Source organism: Microchirus variegatus (assembly GCF_963457635.1).
Source record: "Microchirus variegatus genome assembly, chromosome: 9".
Taxonomy (NCBI): Eukaryota; Metazoa; Chordata; class Actinopteri; order Pleuronectiformes; family Soleidae; genus Microchirus; species Microchirus variegatus.
The window spans coordinates 3404263-3422793 of record NC_139810.1 but is presented as its reverse complement, the minus strand read 5'-3'; the positions used below and the strand labels follow the sequence as shown (position 1 = coordinate 3422793).

General features: G+C 40.0%; 1 protein-coding gene across 1 annotated transcript; it reads left to right on the top strand.

Moving 5' to 3' along the window:
- The first annotated feature begins 103 nt into the window (after positions 1–103).
- Positions 104–13792, top strand: usp11 (ubiquitin specific peptidase 11). The gene is made up of 21 exons (XM_083895068.1): positions 104–443; positions 1536–1645; positions 1777–1907; positions 2005–2122; positions 2653–2798; positions 2987–3048; positions 4188–4287; positions 5118–5291; positions 5965–6123; positions 6199–6423; positions 6940–7023; positions 7240–7334; positions 7445–7780; positions 7896–8002; positions 8878–9390; positions 9476–9546; positions 10411–10523; positions 10621–10770; positions 12179–12294; positions 12577–12665; positions 12999–13792. Exons 1-21 carry the CDS (start codon positions 334–336, stop codon positions 13182–13184), a joined length of 3195 nt encoding a protein of 1064 aa, XP_083751194.1. The 5' UTR covers positions 104–333; the 3' UTR covers positions 13185–13792.
- The last annotated feature ends 4739 nt before the right edge of the window (positions 13793–18531 follow it).

Genomic DNA, 18531 nt, shown 5'->3' with positions numbered 1-18531 from the left:
CCCGCCTCCGCTACCTTTGATTGGCTGCGGATGGAATACTGCGATACCCACTACTGCTATTGTCACTTTATACAATATGCAGTGTATTATTGTATATACTCATTTTACGTAACCTTTACTTGCGCCCTCTAGTGGAACTGTTGCTAAAGAGCCGGAAGTCGTCATCGATCCGAACTGACCTGACTTCCTACTTCCGCAAACACCGCTCGTCCGTCGGCTCCAGCTACAGCAGTTTCCCCGTCTCTCGGTGGTTCAATGCGGCGGCGGAATCCACTCCTGCCCCGGGTCTCTTCCTCCGCACTGCCGAACATTAATGACTGATTGATCCGCACCATGACGTTCAACAGCCGCTGTTCCGCCACGGAGCCACCGGGCCTGGAGAACCAGCGGCGGGAGGTCGAGTCTCTGCTGCGGGAGAGTGAGCTGGGTGTCGGGGACAGTTGGTGAGAGAGCGGGGCTAGCGTGGTAGCTAACGGTTATCCAGCGGCGGTTACCGGGGCGGTTTAACTGCAGGGCCGGGCCTCTGCTGTATCGCTGTCGGTGTGTTAGTGTCGGTGTAACGGTTCGGTGTCGGTTGTTTTCTACCGGTGCTGCTGTTTTTGTTTGTTTCGTTTGTGAGACAGACGCTAACCGGAGCGTTAGCTGTCAATGCTAACGTTAGCCTGTCAACCAGCTGTAGAGAGGCGTTCACGGTCCGGCTCGGAAAAACTTCCACTTTTGTTTTTTGTTTTTATACCGGAAACGGCGTATTAATAGTCAACACGCGTGGTAGATAATAAACATCACAACTGTAATTTACCCGTTTATGTCGTAGTAAATTACCCGTTTATGTCGTAGTAATTTACCCGTTTATGTCGTAGTAAATTACCCGTTTATGTCGTAACAATTCAACTGTTTATTTCGTAGTAATTTACCCGTTTATGTCGTAGTAAATTACCCGTTTATGTCGTAGTAATTTACCCGTTTATGTCGTAGAAAATTACCCGTTTATGTCGTAACAATTCAACTGTTTATTTCGTAGTAATTTACCCGTTTATGTCGTAGTAATTTATCCTTTTTGTCATAGTAATTTTCCCGTTTATGCCATAACAATTCAACTGTTTGTCGTAGTAATTTACCCGTTTATGTCGTAGTAATTTACCCGTTTATTTATGGTAATTTACCTTTTATGTCGCAGTAATTTACCCTTATGTCACAATAACTGTTACATGTGTGAATCCTACATAGCTGCAACTAACGATTGTTTTCATAATATATATATATATATATATATATGTGTATATATATATATATATATATATATATATACATATTAGAAATTGATTGTTACAACAGCAGTGAAAAGGATGTGTTGATGTTTTTGACTGTGTTGATGTTTTTGACTGTGTGTGTTGATGTTTTTGATTGTGTATGTGTTGATAGTTGTGACTCTTTGTGTTGATGTTTTTGACTGTGTGTGTGTTGATGTTGTCGATTGTGTGTGTTGATGTTTGTGACTCTGTTTGTGTTGATGTTTTTGACTGTGTGTGTTGCAGGTATGTGGTGGAACGTCGCTGGTTCGATCAGTGGAAAGAATTTGTGGAATCTGGAGACCAGAACTCGTCTTCGTTCCCCGGTCAGATCGACAACACCGAGCTGTTCGAGGGTCAGTGACCTGTGACCCCTTTACACCAACAACAAATGCCTTTCTCATTAAAACGTGTTTTTTTTTTGGTTTGTTGGCCAATGTTCGATGAAGCTGCTTAAAACCAAACAAACGTCTTGTCTTGTCTTCAGACCTGGACTCGTATCACCTGAAGGAGCGTCTGGTGGAGAACGAGGACTTTGTGCTGTTGCCGGCCGAGGCCTGGCACAAGCTGCTGTCCTGGTACGGCCTGGTGGACGGTCAACCGCCGCTGGAACGCAAGGTGACCGCACACCATGCCAGACACTGTGACGCTCTGTCTGTGGAGACATAGGCTTTAACTCTGTGTGTGTGTGTGTGTGTGTGTGTGTGTGTCTCAGGTGGTGGACCTACCCAGCACCATGAAGGTGGAGGTTTACCCCGTTGAAATCTTTCTCTGTCTTCATAGCGACATGGACAACGTCGTCACGGCATCGTTCAGCCGCACTGACAACATCTGTGAGTGTATTAGGGTTGCAAAATTCCAGGAATTTTCTGGTAAATAATATATTGCAGCATAAGCTTTCTTTATCTCGCTTTTTCAGACTTTTTCAACAGGAAACTGACGTTTGTAAACCACTCACTCTCCCACACAAAAGTCCATAGAGAAAATCAGTGATTTTAGCTCACATGGACACAGGAGCTGCTGGTCTAGTGCTGCCTCGTGTGGTCACATTGAGTGACTGAGGTCAATCCGAATGAAGGATTTTTAATGCCCGAATTAACAAAATAAGACATTTGCACTCGGTGATGGGGGCAGCAGTGGATCGACAACTCCTGTGTGCTGTGATGTTAAAATCACTGATTTTCTCTATGGACTTTGGTGTGGGAGAGTGAGTGGTTTACAAATTTCAGTTTCCTGTTTGAAACATCAAAGTTTAAAAGGTTATATTTGAAGTGAAGTCATTAAGATTGAGACGCCCTCCAGTGGCCATAAATGGTGTTAAATGGTGTTTACTCAGAAGAGAACTGGCCTTTTTTTTTTTTAGACTCCATACAGAGAGCCGTGTGTCAGTCGTTCTCGGTGCCTCCGGGTTCCGAGTGTCGTCTGTGGATGAAGAGTTCAGACAGCAGCTGCGAGCGTCTCAGAAACGTCCACACGAGTGTGTTGGACACGTGTTTGAGTTCAGGGATGGTGAGGAAACGCAACGCCGTTCAATTTCAACACATAAGAATGGCGTGTTCGGTAGCATGTTTCTGTTCAGAGACACTTCCTCATATCAAATGAGCTGGAACATGCCTGTGTGTGTGTGTGTGTGTGTGTGTGTGTGTGTGTGTGTGTGTGTGTGTGTGTGTGTGTGTGTGTGTGTGTGTGTGTGTCAGACGGTGATCATGGAGACGAGGAATGCTGACGGTACTTGGCCGAGCTCCAGACCTCAGATCATGTAAGAGCAGCCTCTCTCTCTTTTTATCATGTTTATCTTCTGTCTTTTCTTTTCTTCCTCCTCAGATCTGTCATGTTTCAGAGTTGCAGACGCACAAAATATTTCATTAAAAATCATCAGCTGCGACGATTATTCAGTGAATCAATTATCAATCATTACTAAATGAATTGTCAACTGTTTTCATCATCAGTTTGAGTTATTTCTGATTCTTCAGCTTCTTAAATGTGAATATTTTCTGATTTCTTCACTCCATAAAACAAAGAAATCATTCAAATTGAATCATTTTAATTTGTGGACAAAAACAAGACGTTTGTTTTCCAGAGTTTGACAAACACTGATCAATATTTTTACCAGGTGATCTGTTAATGCATTTTATTTGTTCTGTAAAATTATGAAAACATATATTATATTTTAGTTAAAAAAGTTAACAGACATTGGAACTTTTATTGTGAAACCATTGGCTTGAACAAACTGGGACTTTTATTTAGAAAATAGCAGGGGTTTGTTTTAGCATGAACCAACAGAAACTGCGACTTTTATTTTGAAAATGCAGTGGTTTATTTTAGCTTGAACAAACAGGAACTGAGACTTTATTTTGAAAATGCAGGGGTTTATTTTAGCTTGCACAAACAGAAACTGAGACTTTTTATTTTGAAAATGCAGGGGTTTATTTTAGCTTGAACAAACAGAAACTGAGACTTTTATTTTGAAAACTGCAGGGGTTTATTTTAGCTTGCGCAAATGGAAACTGAGACTTTTATTTTGAAAATTGCAGGGGTTTATTTCACCTTGAACCAACAGAAACTGAGAATTTTATTTTGAAAATTGCAGGGGTTTATTTTAGCATGAACCAACAGGAACTGAGACTTTTTATTTTGAAAATGGCAGAGGTTAATTTTAGCTGGAGCAAACAGGAACTGAGACTTTTATTTTTGAAAATTGCAGGGGTTTATTTTTAGCTTGAACAAACAGGCGTTTGAGAACATCATCAATGGATGGTCTATGGATGATCTCATCTTATCTTACCACGCACGTTTTTACAAACCAATGGAGTCGCCCCCTGGTGGCAGTTCAGTATATTGCTTCTTCTGTGTTGGCCTCAGTGAAGTAACATGTTTGTTGTTGTTGTTTTTCTTCAGGAGGAATGCGGTGGAGGAGCAGGAGTCGTACCGAGGTCAGCCTGGAGTCTGTGGCCTCACTAATCTCGGAAACACCTGCTTCATGAACTCTGCTCTGCAGGTGAGTTCAAGCTCAGGTCACATCATCACGGCCACATTCACTGGTATTTCAGTTCAGTGACTGGAGAACTGAGCCATTCCAATGATTCACTTACACCCAAAACAACTGCTTTACAAAGTCACTCGTTTATGCGTTTGTGTAAAACCACGCCGCGGCCCGTTTTACGCAGCCGTTGCTATGATGACTCCGCCCACTTTGAGGAGGAGCCATAGTCATGGAAAACAAGGTGACTGTAGAAAAACACTGTTGTCGATGAAAGTTGGTCAACTATTTAGGGCTGGGCATTAACTCAGGTGACGTCTTGTTTACGTGACTCCCGATTGTTAAAATTAGTCTCTAAAGTAACGCTAAACTTTAAAAAACAACGGGACATATGCAGTACACAGGTACGCTGGTTATTTGTAGCGCTACTCATTTTGTTTCATAAACGGACCGCTCCAGTTAGTCTGTAGGCGCGCTAACGGAGCTAACTCAGCTAATGGAGCTAACTGGTAAACGGTGCCTGGACTCTGGTGCCGCGTCACGTAAACATGACGTCAAGCGCGTCTTTTTCCAGTTAGTCGTCATGGAAACGTGTCATGCATTAATGTGCGTTAACGTTGACACCGCTAACCGCCATTGACGTGCGCAACGCTACAAATATTATATACAATAATAATAGTGAGTGAACCCTGATCTTTATCGTGACATCATGAAAGCTCCTCAGTGCTGCCCCCTGCTGAAGGAACTTCATCTTAGAAGTCTTTCCACCAACTTAGAGTGTAACTCTGTGTGTGTCAGTCATGATGTGTTCACTGTCTGTTGGTAACTCTGTGTGTGTGTCTCTGCAGTGTCTGAGCAACACTCCGCCGCTCACCGAGTACTTCCTGCAGAACTCGTACCTGGAGGAGCTGAACTTCACGAACCCTCTGGGGATGAAGGGCGAGATCGCAGAGGCCTACGCTGACGTCATCAAACAGATGTGGACGGGCAGACATTACTCTGTGGTGCCGCGGGTTTTCAAGGTACAGACAACGCGTTAGCCTCGACTCTGAAGTGACCAAAAAGACATTTATCTGTGATCGTTGATGTTTTCAATTCATCAAATCTACGTCCGTTTAAGTCTAAGATATTTACAGACGAGTTAGACAGACTTTTCCAACAGGAAACTGAAGTTTGTAAACCACTCACTCTCCCACACCAAAGTCCATAGAGAAAATCAGTGATTTACCCATCACAGCACACAGGAGTTGTTGATCCACTGCTGCCTCCATCACTAAGTTCAAATGTCTTATTTTATGAATTCGGCATTTGACATTTTTCATTCTGACTTATCTCAATGACACAAAGTGACCACACGAGGCAGCAGTAGACCAGCAGCTCCTGTGTCCCCGCGAGCTAAAATCACTGATTTTCTCTATGGACTTTGGTGTGGGAGAGTGAGTGGTTTACAAACTTCAGTTTCCTGTTGGAAAGGTCTGTCTAACAGTGAGATAAAGACGTGAACATGTTCTTAAAGACATCGTAGACTTAAGCTGACGGAGTCTTTTGTTAAGCGGCGAAACCTTGGTTTTCCTTGTGGCGGCCATTTTGTTTTCACTGAGCGCTCGCAGCACAGTGAACTCTGATTGTGTGTCAGTACCTGGTACAACAGCACTTATTTAACGTGTGTGTCTGTGTGTGTGTGTCTGTGTGCAGACAAAGGTGGGTCACTTTGCGTCTCAGTTTCTTGGTTACCAGCAGCACGACAGTCAGGAGCTTCTGTCTTTCCTGCTCGATGGACTTCATGAAGATCTGAACCGAGTCAAGAACAAAGAGTACATCGAGGTGCGGGACGCACACGGACGTCCTGACCAGGTGAGGCACGCGCACACGCACACACACACTGGTCAAAGGCGTTTTGTTTTTTTAATCCTTCTTCCTGTTTCACAGGAAGTGGCGGAGGAGGCGTGGCGCAACCACCGGCGGCGGAATGACTCTGTGATCGTGGACACGTTCCACGGCCTGTTCAAGTCCACGCTCGTCTGCCCAGAGTGCTGCAAGGTCTCGGTGACCTTTGACCCCTTCTGCTACCTGAGCGTGCCACTTCCTGTCAGTAAAGAGCGAGTCATGGAGGTTTTCTTTGTCTCTCTGGATCCACACGCTAAACCTGTGCAGGTGAGCGTGTGATACACTGAAGACACGCTAACGTGATGAACACACACACACACACACGAACACCCCCCCCCACACACACACACAAACATAAACAAACACACACTTAAAACACACTTAAACATACACACGCACTTAAACATAAACACACATGCACTTACACACACTCAAACATAAACAAACACACACTTAAAACACACTTAAACACGCACTTAAACATAAATACACACGCACTTACACACACTCAAACATAAACAAACACACACAAACACAAACAAACACACACTTAAAAAAGACACACAAACAAACACACACTTAAAAAAGACACAAACAAACACACAAACATAAACAAACACGCACAAACAAACACACAAAAACAAATACACAAAAACAAACACAACACATAAGCAAACGCACACGATCACACACACGGACACAATCACTCACACAAATGAAAACAAACACAGACATGCACAAACAAACACAAACAAACAAACTTGTTAATGTTGTTTTCTGCAGCATCGAGTCGTCGTCCCTAAAGCAGGAAAAGTGTCAGATCTCTGCTCTGCTCTGTCTCTCATGACCGACGTCCCTGCCTCACAGGTCAGTGTGTGTGTGTGTGTGTGTGTGTGTGTGTGTGTGTGTGTGTGTGTCAATGTGTCAATGTGTGTGTTCACACAGACCATGATTGTGTATTTTGCTTCATTTAAGTGTTAAATAAACTTGCCTCATATGTTGTCGAGGTGTGTTGAAGGTTAAATATGTGTGTAGCTTGAACCAGTCTGATTGTTTTCTTGTGTGTGTGTGTGTGTGTGTCAGATGGTGGTCGCTGACGTCTTCAACCATCGTTTCTATAAAATCTACAACGCTGACGAGTCTCTGAGCTGCATACTGGACAGAGACGACATCTTTGTGTGAGTCCAATTTGTTTCACTTTGTTTATTTTCTTTATCTCATAAGATTTAGTTTATTCCGGTTGTTTTGTGTTTGTTTGTTTATTTATTTCGGTTTGTTTGTCTCGCAGATACGAGCTGAGCGAACAGCAGCAGCAAGAGGAGCAGCAGCAGCAGGAGGTGGAGGAGCATCAGAAGGGGGAGGAGGAGCAGCAGCATCAGAAAGAGGGAGAGCAGCCGCAAGAGGAGGAGGGGCAGCAGCAGCAGGGGGAGGAGGAGGAGGAGGAGCAGGGGCAGGAGCCTGTGCTTCTCGCTCTCTACCTGCGGGAGCGCTCTCACTACAGAGATTACGGCTCGGGCAGCAGCTCGTACGGGACGTCGCTCTTCGGTCACCCGCTGCTGCTCAATGTGCCGCGCAGCAGCTGCAGCCAGGAGGCGCTGTACACACTGTTCCTGCAGAGGCTGGCGTAAGTGTCTCACACACACACACACACACACACACACACACACACACACACACACACACACGTCAATATCATCATTTAAGATCAATTTTTGATACATTTATTTGTGTGTGTGTAGACGTTATGTGCGACCTCCTGACCCCTCTGAGGAGTTGGAGGAGGAGGAGGAAGAGGAGGACGAAGAAGAGGAACTTTATAAAACTCAGACCAACGGCATCAGTGACGGTAAGTTTACGTCAGATCTTTCATCAGGTTTCTTTGCTCCATAAAACGAAGAATCATTTTGGTTTGTGGAAAAAATTACGTTTGAGGACCAAGAGTTCGACAAACGCTGATCAATATTTTTACACACTTTATAAACCAAACAATTATTTGAAGAATGGAGAAAATGGCCAGTCGTTGCAGTCCTACAGTTAATGGATTTTGTTTGGGACTTTTACTTTGAAAACAGTGGCCTTATGTTTTAGTAAAAAGTTAATAGACTGAGAATTTTATTGTGAAACCATCGGCTTGAACAAACGGAAAATTAGACTTTTATTTCGAAAATTGCAGGGGTTTATTGTAGCTTGAACAAGCGGAAATTGACTTATTTTGAAAAATTGTGAGGTTATTTTAGCTTGGACAAACAGTAACTGAGACTTTTATTTTGAAAATTGTAGGGGTTTAGTTTAGCTTCAACCATCAGAAACTCAGACTTTTATGTTACGTATTCCAGGGGTTTATTTTAGCTTGAACAAGCGGAAAATTACTTATTTTGAAAATTGGGGGGTTATTTGAGCTTGGACAAACAGTAACAGAGACTTTTATTTTCAAAATTGCATGGGGTTATTAAGGCTGAATCCCAATTCCAGGGGTGGAATTGGGATTCAGCCTTAAGCTTGGACAAACGTTAACTGAGACTTTTATTTTGAAAATTGCAGGGGTTTACTTTAGCTTGAACAAATGGAAATTGAAACTTTTATTTTGAAAATTGCAGGGGTTTAGTTTAGCTTGAACAAACAGAAATTGAAACTTTTAATTTGAAAATTGCAGGGGTTTGTTAGCTTGAACCAGCCTAACAGCCTGTTTGTGTGTGTGTGTGGGGGTGTGTGTGTCCTCAGACGACGCAGAAAAAGTGGACGACTCGTCTCCGTCCGCTCCGTGCTGCACCGATGCACCGGCCGACAGCCAATCACAGGACAGCGGCCCTGCCACAGAGCCCCTCCCACACCTCAACCACACGCCCTCCTCAGTGGACAGCAGCGAGCAAATACCAGAGACAAGCAACGGGTCTCACGACCAGACTGAGCTCCGCTCCTCTGCCGACGCCAACTCCACAAACTGCACGGGCGACGTGGATCGCGGCGCGAGCGAGGAAACGGACGCCGCCACCGCCGACGTCGCGGAGACGCCGCCACAGCCACAGCCACAGCCGTGTGAGACGGAGGACGAGGTACGAGAGGAGGACAAGCAGGAGGAGGCGCGGTCTCCCAGCCCGTCCACCAATGAGCAGCCGGCAAAGACGAGGGCGTGTCGTAAGAGGAGGAAGAGTCTGTTCACCATCCAGGCGGTCAACTCCAACGGCACGACAGAGAGAGGGATGGGAGAGGGAGGTAACGCTGTGTCCTTCAGCTGTGAGTGTTTACACACACAGACGCACACACACACACACACACGCAGGTGTGTGTTACAGTAACGACTGTAAATGTCCGTCCTCAGCTCAACCGTACGTGGCCATCGACTGGGATTCAGACATGAAGAAAAGATTCTACAATGAAAACGAAGCCGAGGTCACTTTTGTTTACTTCTGTCATGAATATAAACAAGTCACACAGATTATTGACGTAATGATTGATAAATAATGATTCACTTGCAGTTTTAAGGAATATTTAAAGATTGTTTGAGGTGCTGACACAGAGGCTCACTCTGAGTGAAAACAAAATGGCTGCCAGCAGCAGAGACGCGAGACGAAACTGGTTTCATCCACTTTAGTTAAAGACTTAGCTTATAAAATGTAAGTCAGTTTAAGTCTACGATGTCTACGTCACTTTATCTCACTGTTAGACAGACTTTTCCAACAGGAAATTGAAATTTGTAAACCACTCTCTCACACACCAAAGTCCATAGAGAAAATCAGTGATTTTAGCTCACAGGGGACACAGGAGCTGCTGTGTCACCTCTGGTGCTAGCTGCTAATGTTAGCATTCAGGCCCGACGACTTAAACTATCATTCAGCATTATTTTTAATGCCATATTAGCACGTTAGCATATAAATCATCTACTTTGCATCCCGAGACACTGAAATTCACTCTCAGTGAAAACAAAATGGCTGCCAGCTGAGACACAAGGTTTTAAGCATAAACTAAACACTTAGCTTATAAAATCTACATCAGTTTAATAAGTCTACGATGTCTTTGGTGTGGGAGAGTGAGTGGTTTACAAGCTTCACTTTCCTGTTGGAAAAGTCTTAACAGTGAAGATAAAGACGTGATCATGTGACGTAAATGTCGTAGACTTTAACTGGACGTTTTCAGCCATGTTGTCACAGCGCTGTGTTAGTGCCTCGCAAAAAAAAACCTGAACTATCCCTTTAATGTCTCTCCATATCAGAGGTTTATATTTTATTGTTGTTTTCTTCTTCTTCTTCTGTGTAGAAATATGTGAAACATGCCAGTATGGACGTTCCTCAGCAGCAGACCACGGTTCAGCTGCAGGAGTGCATCGAGCTCTTCACCACTGTGGAGACACTGGAGGAGGAGAACCCATGGTAACACACGCACACACACACACACACACACACACACACACACAGTCTCCATGGTGACTGTGTATGATGACCTGTGTGTGTGTGTGTGTATCATCAGGTACTGTCCGGTGTGTAAGAAACACCAGTTGGCCACGAAGAAGCTGGACCTGTGGTCTCTGCCTGAGGTCCTCATCATCCACCTCAAGAGGTTTTCTTACACCAAGTTCACCAGAGAGAAACTCGACAGCATCGTGGACTTTCCCCTCAGGTGCCGCCACAAACTCACACTTTTATTACACTTTTATTTTGAAAAGTGCAGGGTTCTCTTACCAGCGCAGTCAAACCAAACCAGAGGCTTTTATTTTGAAACATGTGGGGTTCTTTTTCAAGCACAGACGTCTCAGACCAGAGGGTTTTATTTTGAAAAGTGCAGGGTTTTTTTTAATCAGCGCAGACGAACCAAACCAGAGGCTTTTATTTTGAAAAGTGCAGGGTTCTTTTACCAGCGCAGTCAAACCAAACCAGAGGCTTTTATTTTGAAAAGCACAGGGTGGTTTTTTTCCAGCTCAGATGAACCAAATAAGAGGCTTTTATTTTGAAAAGTGTGGGGTTCTTTTTCCAGCACAGACGACTCAGACCCAGAGGCTTTTATTTCGAAAAGTGCAGGATTTTTTTTTTAATCAGTGCAGACGAACCAAACCAGAGGCTTTTATTTTGAAAAGTGCAGGGTGTTTTTTTCCAGCACAGACGAACCAAACTAGAGGCTTTTATTTTGAAAAGTGCAGGGTTCTTTTACCAGCGCAGTCAAACCAAACCAGAGGCTTTTATTTTGAAAAGCACAGGGTGGTTTTTTTCCAGCTCAGATGAACCAAATAAGAGGCTTTTATTTTGAAAAGTGTGGGGTTCTTTTTCCAGCACAGACGACTCAGACCCAGAGGCTTTTATTTCGAAAAGTGCAGGATTTTTTTTTTAATCAGTGCAGACGAACCAAACCAGAGGCTTTTATTTTGAAAAGTGCAGGGTGTTTTTTTTCCAGCACAGACGAACCAAACTAGAGGCTTTTATTTTGAAAAGTGCAGGGTAAATTTTTTTTTCCGGCACAGATTAACCAAATAAGAGGCTTTTATTTTGAAAAGTGCAGGTGTTTTTTTCCAGCACAGACAAACCAAACCAGAGAGTTTTATTTTGAAAAATGCAGGGTTCTTATTCCAGCGCAGACAAACCAAACCAGAGGCTTTTATTTTGAATAACGTGGGGTTTGTAATTTGAGTGTCGACAAACAGAAATTGAGACTTTTTTTTTTATTACTGTAAGGTTGTATTTTTTGTGTGAATGATCAAAAACAGGGACTTTTATTTTGAAACCATGGGCTTGAATAGAAGACGGCGAGACTTTTATTTTTGAAAAACCACAAGATTGTCACTTGCGCAGATGAAGAAAAAGATACTTTTATTTTGAAAACAGCTGGGTTGTATTGTGTGAATGAACAAAAACAGGGACTTTATTATTAATTTTATTTTGAAACCATGCGCTTTGCGTTTAGTGAGAACAAACAGACTTTTATTTTGAAAAGTGAAGGGTCGAGTTGAGTTTGATAAAGTTGTGACGTCACATTTGAAGAAACATCACGATTTGTGACCTTGTCGTTGTGTTGTCTGTTGTTGCCGTGGTTACAGAGACCTGGACTTCTCCAGCTGTCTCCTGAGGAAACATCTGTCCAATGAGGAGCCTCCGAGCTGCTATGACCTCATCGCTGTGTCCAATCACTACGGAGGACTGAGGGACGGACACTGTAAGGTCCTTTCATACAAGTGTGTGTGTGTGTGTGTGTGTGTGTGTGTGTGTGTGTGTGTGTGTGTGTGTGTGTGTGTGTGTGTGTGTGTGGACGTCAGATAGCTGTGGCTAATGTTAGCATTAAATAACCGTGTAATCTACAGACACACACACACTTATTATTTTTACATCACAGTCAAAGCTTTGTCAAGGAGGAGGAACTAGCTTAACTTGTTGTTTGCTGTGACGAGAAATCGTTATAATGACGTGTGTGTGTGTGTGTTTGTTTGTGTCTCCCCAGACACCAGCTACGCTAAGAACAAGGACAACGCTCAGTGGTATTACTTTGACGACAGTAAAGTGACCTTTGCCTCCGAGGAACAGATCGTGGTCAGTGTCCGAACTTTTGTTTGAGTTTGAAAAGTCGTAGAATAATATGACTGAAATAACTGCGTCCCGATCAAAGTACTGCAACATATTCTTTTGATTTAGCATTTTTGACAACTTACTATACGATGTTTTACATTTTTTTACGTCTTCCATTTTGGTTTGGGTTTGGTAGTTTTTACGTTACTATACTGTGATGATTTAGTGTGTTTTTACGACGGGACTAACAATGAAGATTCTCCAGGCCTTTTTAATGGTAGCGTCGTCGTACCTAGCATGATGTTGTTCTTTAATGTGAACTAATCGATGATGTTGCTTATTGATCGTGTTCCACAGACCAACGCTGCCTACGTCTTGTTTTACCACCGACAAGATAAAATCAGAAAACCCACGCTGCCCCCGCCCAACACAAGCTCCGCCTCCTCCCCTCAGCTCGCCAACGACATCACTTCCTGTAAAGACGACAGCACAGAGTTGGGCGCCTCCTCCTCCGCCTCTTACATCACAATGGAAACGGACTAAATCAGAGCGAGAAGACGGCGTTTGATTCTTTTTTTCATTTTACTTCAATCATTTATCATCCACACTTGAACTTTGACCTCTCAGTTCTGCTCTGGACTTTAAAGGGACAGTTCAGGGTTTTTTTTTTTGTTACAAGAGATAATCTACGATTTAAGCTGACGTAGATTTTATTAATGGAGTTTTTCCTTGCGTCTTCTCAACAGCAGGGGGCGCTTCTCACATCAGGAAAAGAAAAAACCTGAACTGTCCCTTAACCACGAGTCATTGATTCTCAGGTAGATTCTTCAGGTTTTTGTTTTTCAGGAAACGTCAAATTAATCTGCTTCAAAAAAAACAAAAAAAACAATTCACATTTTTATTTCAAAATAAAAGGTAAAGCTTTACAGTTTTTTGTTTTTTTTCCCAGTAATACAATAAGCATTTACCTTTAACTTCATATTTATGTTGTGCACCTAATATTTAGGTCGACTTCTGCTTTAAATTCATTTTTGATTTTTAACACGATTTTAATTCATTCCGTTTAACGTAAAATTGAGACAAAAACATTTCTAACATCTTCATTATTATTCATGGGTGGAACCAACAGGGGGCGCTTTCTCTTTATTCTTCCCTGTCAAATTTCAGATGAAATATTTTATTGTACTTTCAAATTTTTGATATGAATAAAAAGATTGTTTTCATCATCTGGTTTTACGTTTAATTTTCTCTCACAGCAGGTGGGCGATCAAATTCTTATGTTTTTGTTTACTTTTGACGTTTTTACTTCAAAACATGAAGTAGACTTTGGATGACATTTTGTTGATTTTTTTTTTTTTTTTACTGTTTTGTCAAATTTTGGACATCATACTATACTATGTAGTACGTCATACTATACCATGTCGTCCAAAATGTGACAATTTTTGGAAAAAAAAAATTGGTCCAAAATTTGAAAAAAAAACGACATACTATACTATGTCGTCCAAAATCTGACCATATTTTTGAAAAACAGTTTTTTGGTCCAAAACTTGACAAAAACGTCATACTATACTATGTAGTATGTCATACTATACCATGTCGTCCAAAATGTGACCATTTTTGGGGAAAAAAATTTGGTCCAAAATTTGAAAAAAAAAACGACATACTATACTATGTCGTCCAAAATCTGACCATATTTTTGAAAAACAGTTTTTTGGTCCAAAACTTGACAAAAACGTCATACTATACTATGTAGTATGTCATACTATACTATGTAGTATGTCATACTATACTATGTCGTCCAAAATCTGACCATATTTTTGAAAAACAGTTTTTTGGTCCAAAACCTGACAAAAACGTCATACTATACTATGTCGTCCAAAATCTGACCATATTTTTAAAAAATCTTTTTTTATCCAAAACTTGACAAAAACGTCATACTATACTATGTAGTACGTCATACTATACCATGTCGTCCAAAATGTGACCATTTTTGGGAAAAAAACATTTGGTCCAAAATTTGACAAAAACGACATACTATACTATGTAGTACGTCATACTATACCATGTCGTCCAAAATGTGACCATTTTTTGAAAAAAAATGTGGTCCAAAATTTGCCAAAAACGACATACTATACTATGTCGTCCAAAATCTGACCATATTTTTGAAAAACGTTTGTTTGGTCCAAAACTTGACAAAAATGTCATACGATACTATGTAGTACGTCATACTATACCATGTCGTCCAAAATGTGACCATTTTTTGAAAAAAAATGTGGTCCAAAATTTGCCAAAAACGACATACTATACTATGTCGTCCAAAATCTGACCATATTTGTGAAAAACATTTTTTTGGTCCAAAACTTGACAAAAACGTCATACTACACTATGTAGTACGTCATACTATACCATGTCGTCCAAAATGTGACCATTTTTGGAAAAAAGAAATTTGGTCCAAAACTTGACAAAAACGACATACCTATGTCGTCCAAAATCTGACCATATTTTTGAAAAACAGTTTTTTGGTCCAAAACTTGACGAAAAGTCATACAATACTATGTCGTCCAAAATCTGACCATATTTTTGAAAAACATTTTTTTGGTCCAAAACTTGAAAAAAAACGTCATACTATACTATGTAGTACGTCATACTATACCATGTCTTCCAAAATGTGACCATTTTTAAGAAAAAAAATGTGGTCCAAAATTTGCCAAAAACGACATACTATACTATGTCCTCCAAAATCTGACCATATTTTTGAAAAACATTTTTTTGGTCCAAAACTTGACAAAAACGTCATACTATACTATGTAGTACGTCATACTATACCATGTCGTCCAAAATCTGACCATATTTTTGAAAAACAGTTTTTTGGTCCAAAACTTGACAAAAACGTCATACTACACTATGTAGTACGTCATACTATACCATGTCGTCCAAAATGTGACCATTTTTGGAAAAAAGAAATTTGGTCCAAAATTTGACAAAAACGACATACTATACTATGTCGTCCAAAATCTGACCATATTTTTGAAAAACAGTTTTTTGGTCCAAAACTTGACAAAAAGTCATACTATACTATGTCGTCCAAAATCTGACCATATTTTTGAAAAAAAAATTTTTGGTCCAAAACTTGAAAAAAACGTCATACTATACTATGTAGTACGTCATACTATACCATGTCTTCCAAAATGTGACCATTTTTAAGAAAAAAAATGTGGTCCAAAATTTGCCAAAAACGACATACTATACTATGTCGTCCAAAATCTGACCATATTTTTGAAAAACATTTCTTTGGTCCAAAACTTGACAAAAACGTCATACTATACTATGTAGTACGTCATACTATACCATGTCGTCCAAAATGTGACCATTTTTGGAAAAAAAAATTTGGTCCAAAATTTGACAAAAACGACATACTATACTATGTCGTCCAAAATCTGACCATATTTTTGAAAAACATTTTTTTGGTCCAAAACTTGAAAAAAACGTCATACTATACTATGTAGTACGTCATACTATACCATGTCGTCCAAAATGTGACCATTTTTGGGAAAAAAAATTTGGACCAAAATTTGACAAAAACGACATACTATACTATGTCGTCCAAAATCTGACCATATTTTTGAAAAACAGTTTTTTGGTCCAAAACTTGACAAAAACGTCATACTATACTATGTAGTACGTCATACTTTACTATGTAGTATGTCATACTATACTATGTCGTCCAAAATCTGACCATATTTTTGAAAAACAGTTTTTTGGTCCAAAACCTGACAAAAACGTCATACTATACTATGTCGTCCAAAATCTGACCATATTTTTAAAAAACCTTTTTTTATCCAAAACTTGACAAAAACGTCATACTATACTATGTAGTACGTCATACTATACCATGTCGTCCAAAATGTGACCATTTTTGGGAAAAAAACATTTGGTCCAAAATTTGACAAAAACGACATACTATACTATGTCGTCCAAAATCTGACCATATTTTTGAAAAACGTTTGTTTGGTCCAAAACTTGACAAAAATGTCATACGATACTATGTAGTACGTCATACTATACCATGTCATCTAAAATGTGACCATTTTTTGAAAAAAAATGTGGTCCAAAATTTGCCAAAAACCGACATACTATACTATGTCGTCCAAAATCTGACCATATTTTTGAAAAACATTTCTTTGGTCCAAAACTTGACAAAAACGTCATACTATACTATGTAGTACGTCATACTATACCATGTCGTCCAAAATGTGACCATTTTTGGAAAAAAAAATTTGGTCCAAAATTTGACAAAAACGACATACTATACTATGTCGTCCAAAATCTGACCATATTTTTGAAAAACATTTTTTTGGTCCAAAACTTGAAAAAAACGTCATACTATACTATGTAGTACGTCATACTATACCATGTCGTCCAAAATGTGACCATTTTTGGGAAAAAAAATTTGGTCCAAAATTTGACAAAAACGACATACTATGTCGTCCAAAATCTGACCATATTTTTGAAAAACAGTTTTTTGGTCCAAAACTTGACAAAAACGTCATACTATACTATGTAGTACGTCATACTATACTATGTAGTATGTCATACTATACTATGTCGTCCAAAATCTGACCATATTTTTGAAAAACAGTTTTTTGGTCCAAAACCTGACAAAAACGTCATACTATACTATGTCGTCCAAAATCTGACCATATTTTTAAAAAACCTTTTTTTATCCAAAACTTGACAAAAACGTCATACTATACTATGTAGTACGTCATACTATACCATGTCGTCCAAAATGTGACCATTTTTGGGAAAAAAACATTTGGTCCAAAATTTGACAAAAACGACAAAATGGCTCACCATTTTGGACTATGTCGTCCAAAATCTGACCATATTTTTGAAAAACGTTTGTTTGGTCCAAAACTTGACAAAAATGTCATACGATACTATGTAGTACGTCATACTATACCATGTCATCTAAATTGTGACCATTTTTTGAAAAAAAATGTGGTCCAAAATTTGCCAAAAACGACATACTATACTATGTCTTCCAAAATCTGACCATATTTTTGAAAAACAGTTTTTTGGTCCAAAACTTGACAAAAAGTCATACTATACTATGTCGTCCAAAATCTGACCATATTTTTGAAAAACAGTTTTTTGGTCCAAAACTTGACAAAAAGTCATACTATACTATGTTGTCCAAAATCTGACCATATTTTTGAAAAAAAAATTTTTGGTCCAAAACTTGAAAAAAACGTCATACTATACTATGTAGTACGTCATACTATACCATGTCTTCCAAAATGTGACCATTTTTAAGAAAAAAAATGTGGTCCAAAATTTGCCAAAAACGACATACTATACTATGTCGTCCAAAATCTGACCATATTTTTGAAAAACATTTCTTTGGTCCAAAACTTGACAAAAACGTCATACTATACTATGTAGTACGTCATACTATACCATGTCGTCCAAAATGTGACCATTTTTGGAAAAAAAAATTTGGTCCAAAATTTGACAAAAACGACATACTATACTATGTCGTCCAAAATCTGACCATATTTTTGAAAAACATTTTTTTGGTCCAAAACTTGACAAAAACGTCATACTATACTATGTAGTACGTCATACTATACCATGTCATCCAAAATCTGACCATATTTTTGAAAAACAGTTTTTTGGTCCAAAATTTGCCAAAAACGACATACTATACTATGTCGTCCAAAATCTGACCATATTTTTAAAAAACCTTTTTTTATCCAAAACTTGACAAAAACGTCATACTATACTATGTAGTACGTCATACTATACCATGTCGTCCAAAATGTGACCATTTTTGGGAAAAAAACATTTGGTCCAAAATTTGACAAAAACGACATACTATACTATGTCG

What these genes read in the sequence shown, in the direction of transcription:
- usp11 (XM_083895068.1), top strand. Translation starts at nt 334, where the DNA reads ATGACGTTCAACAGCCGCTGTTCCGCCACGGAGCCACCGGGCCTGGAG. An exon ending in AACCGCCGCTGGAACGCAAG is followed by an intron (nt 1,908 to 2,004) that starts GTGACCGCACAC and finishes TGTGTGTCTCAG; the next exon opens with GTGGTGGACCTACCCAGCAC. An exon ending in TCATGAACTCTGCTCTGCAG is followed by an intron (nt 4,288 to 5,117) that starts GTGAGTTCAAGC and finishes GTGTCTCTGCAG; the next exon opens with TGTCTGAGCAACACTCCGCC.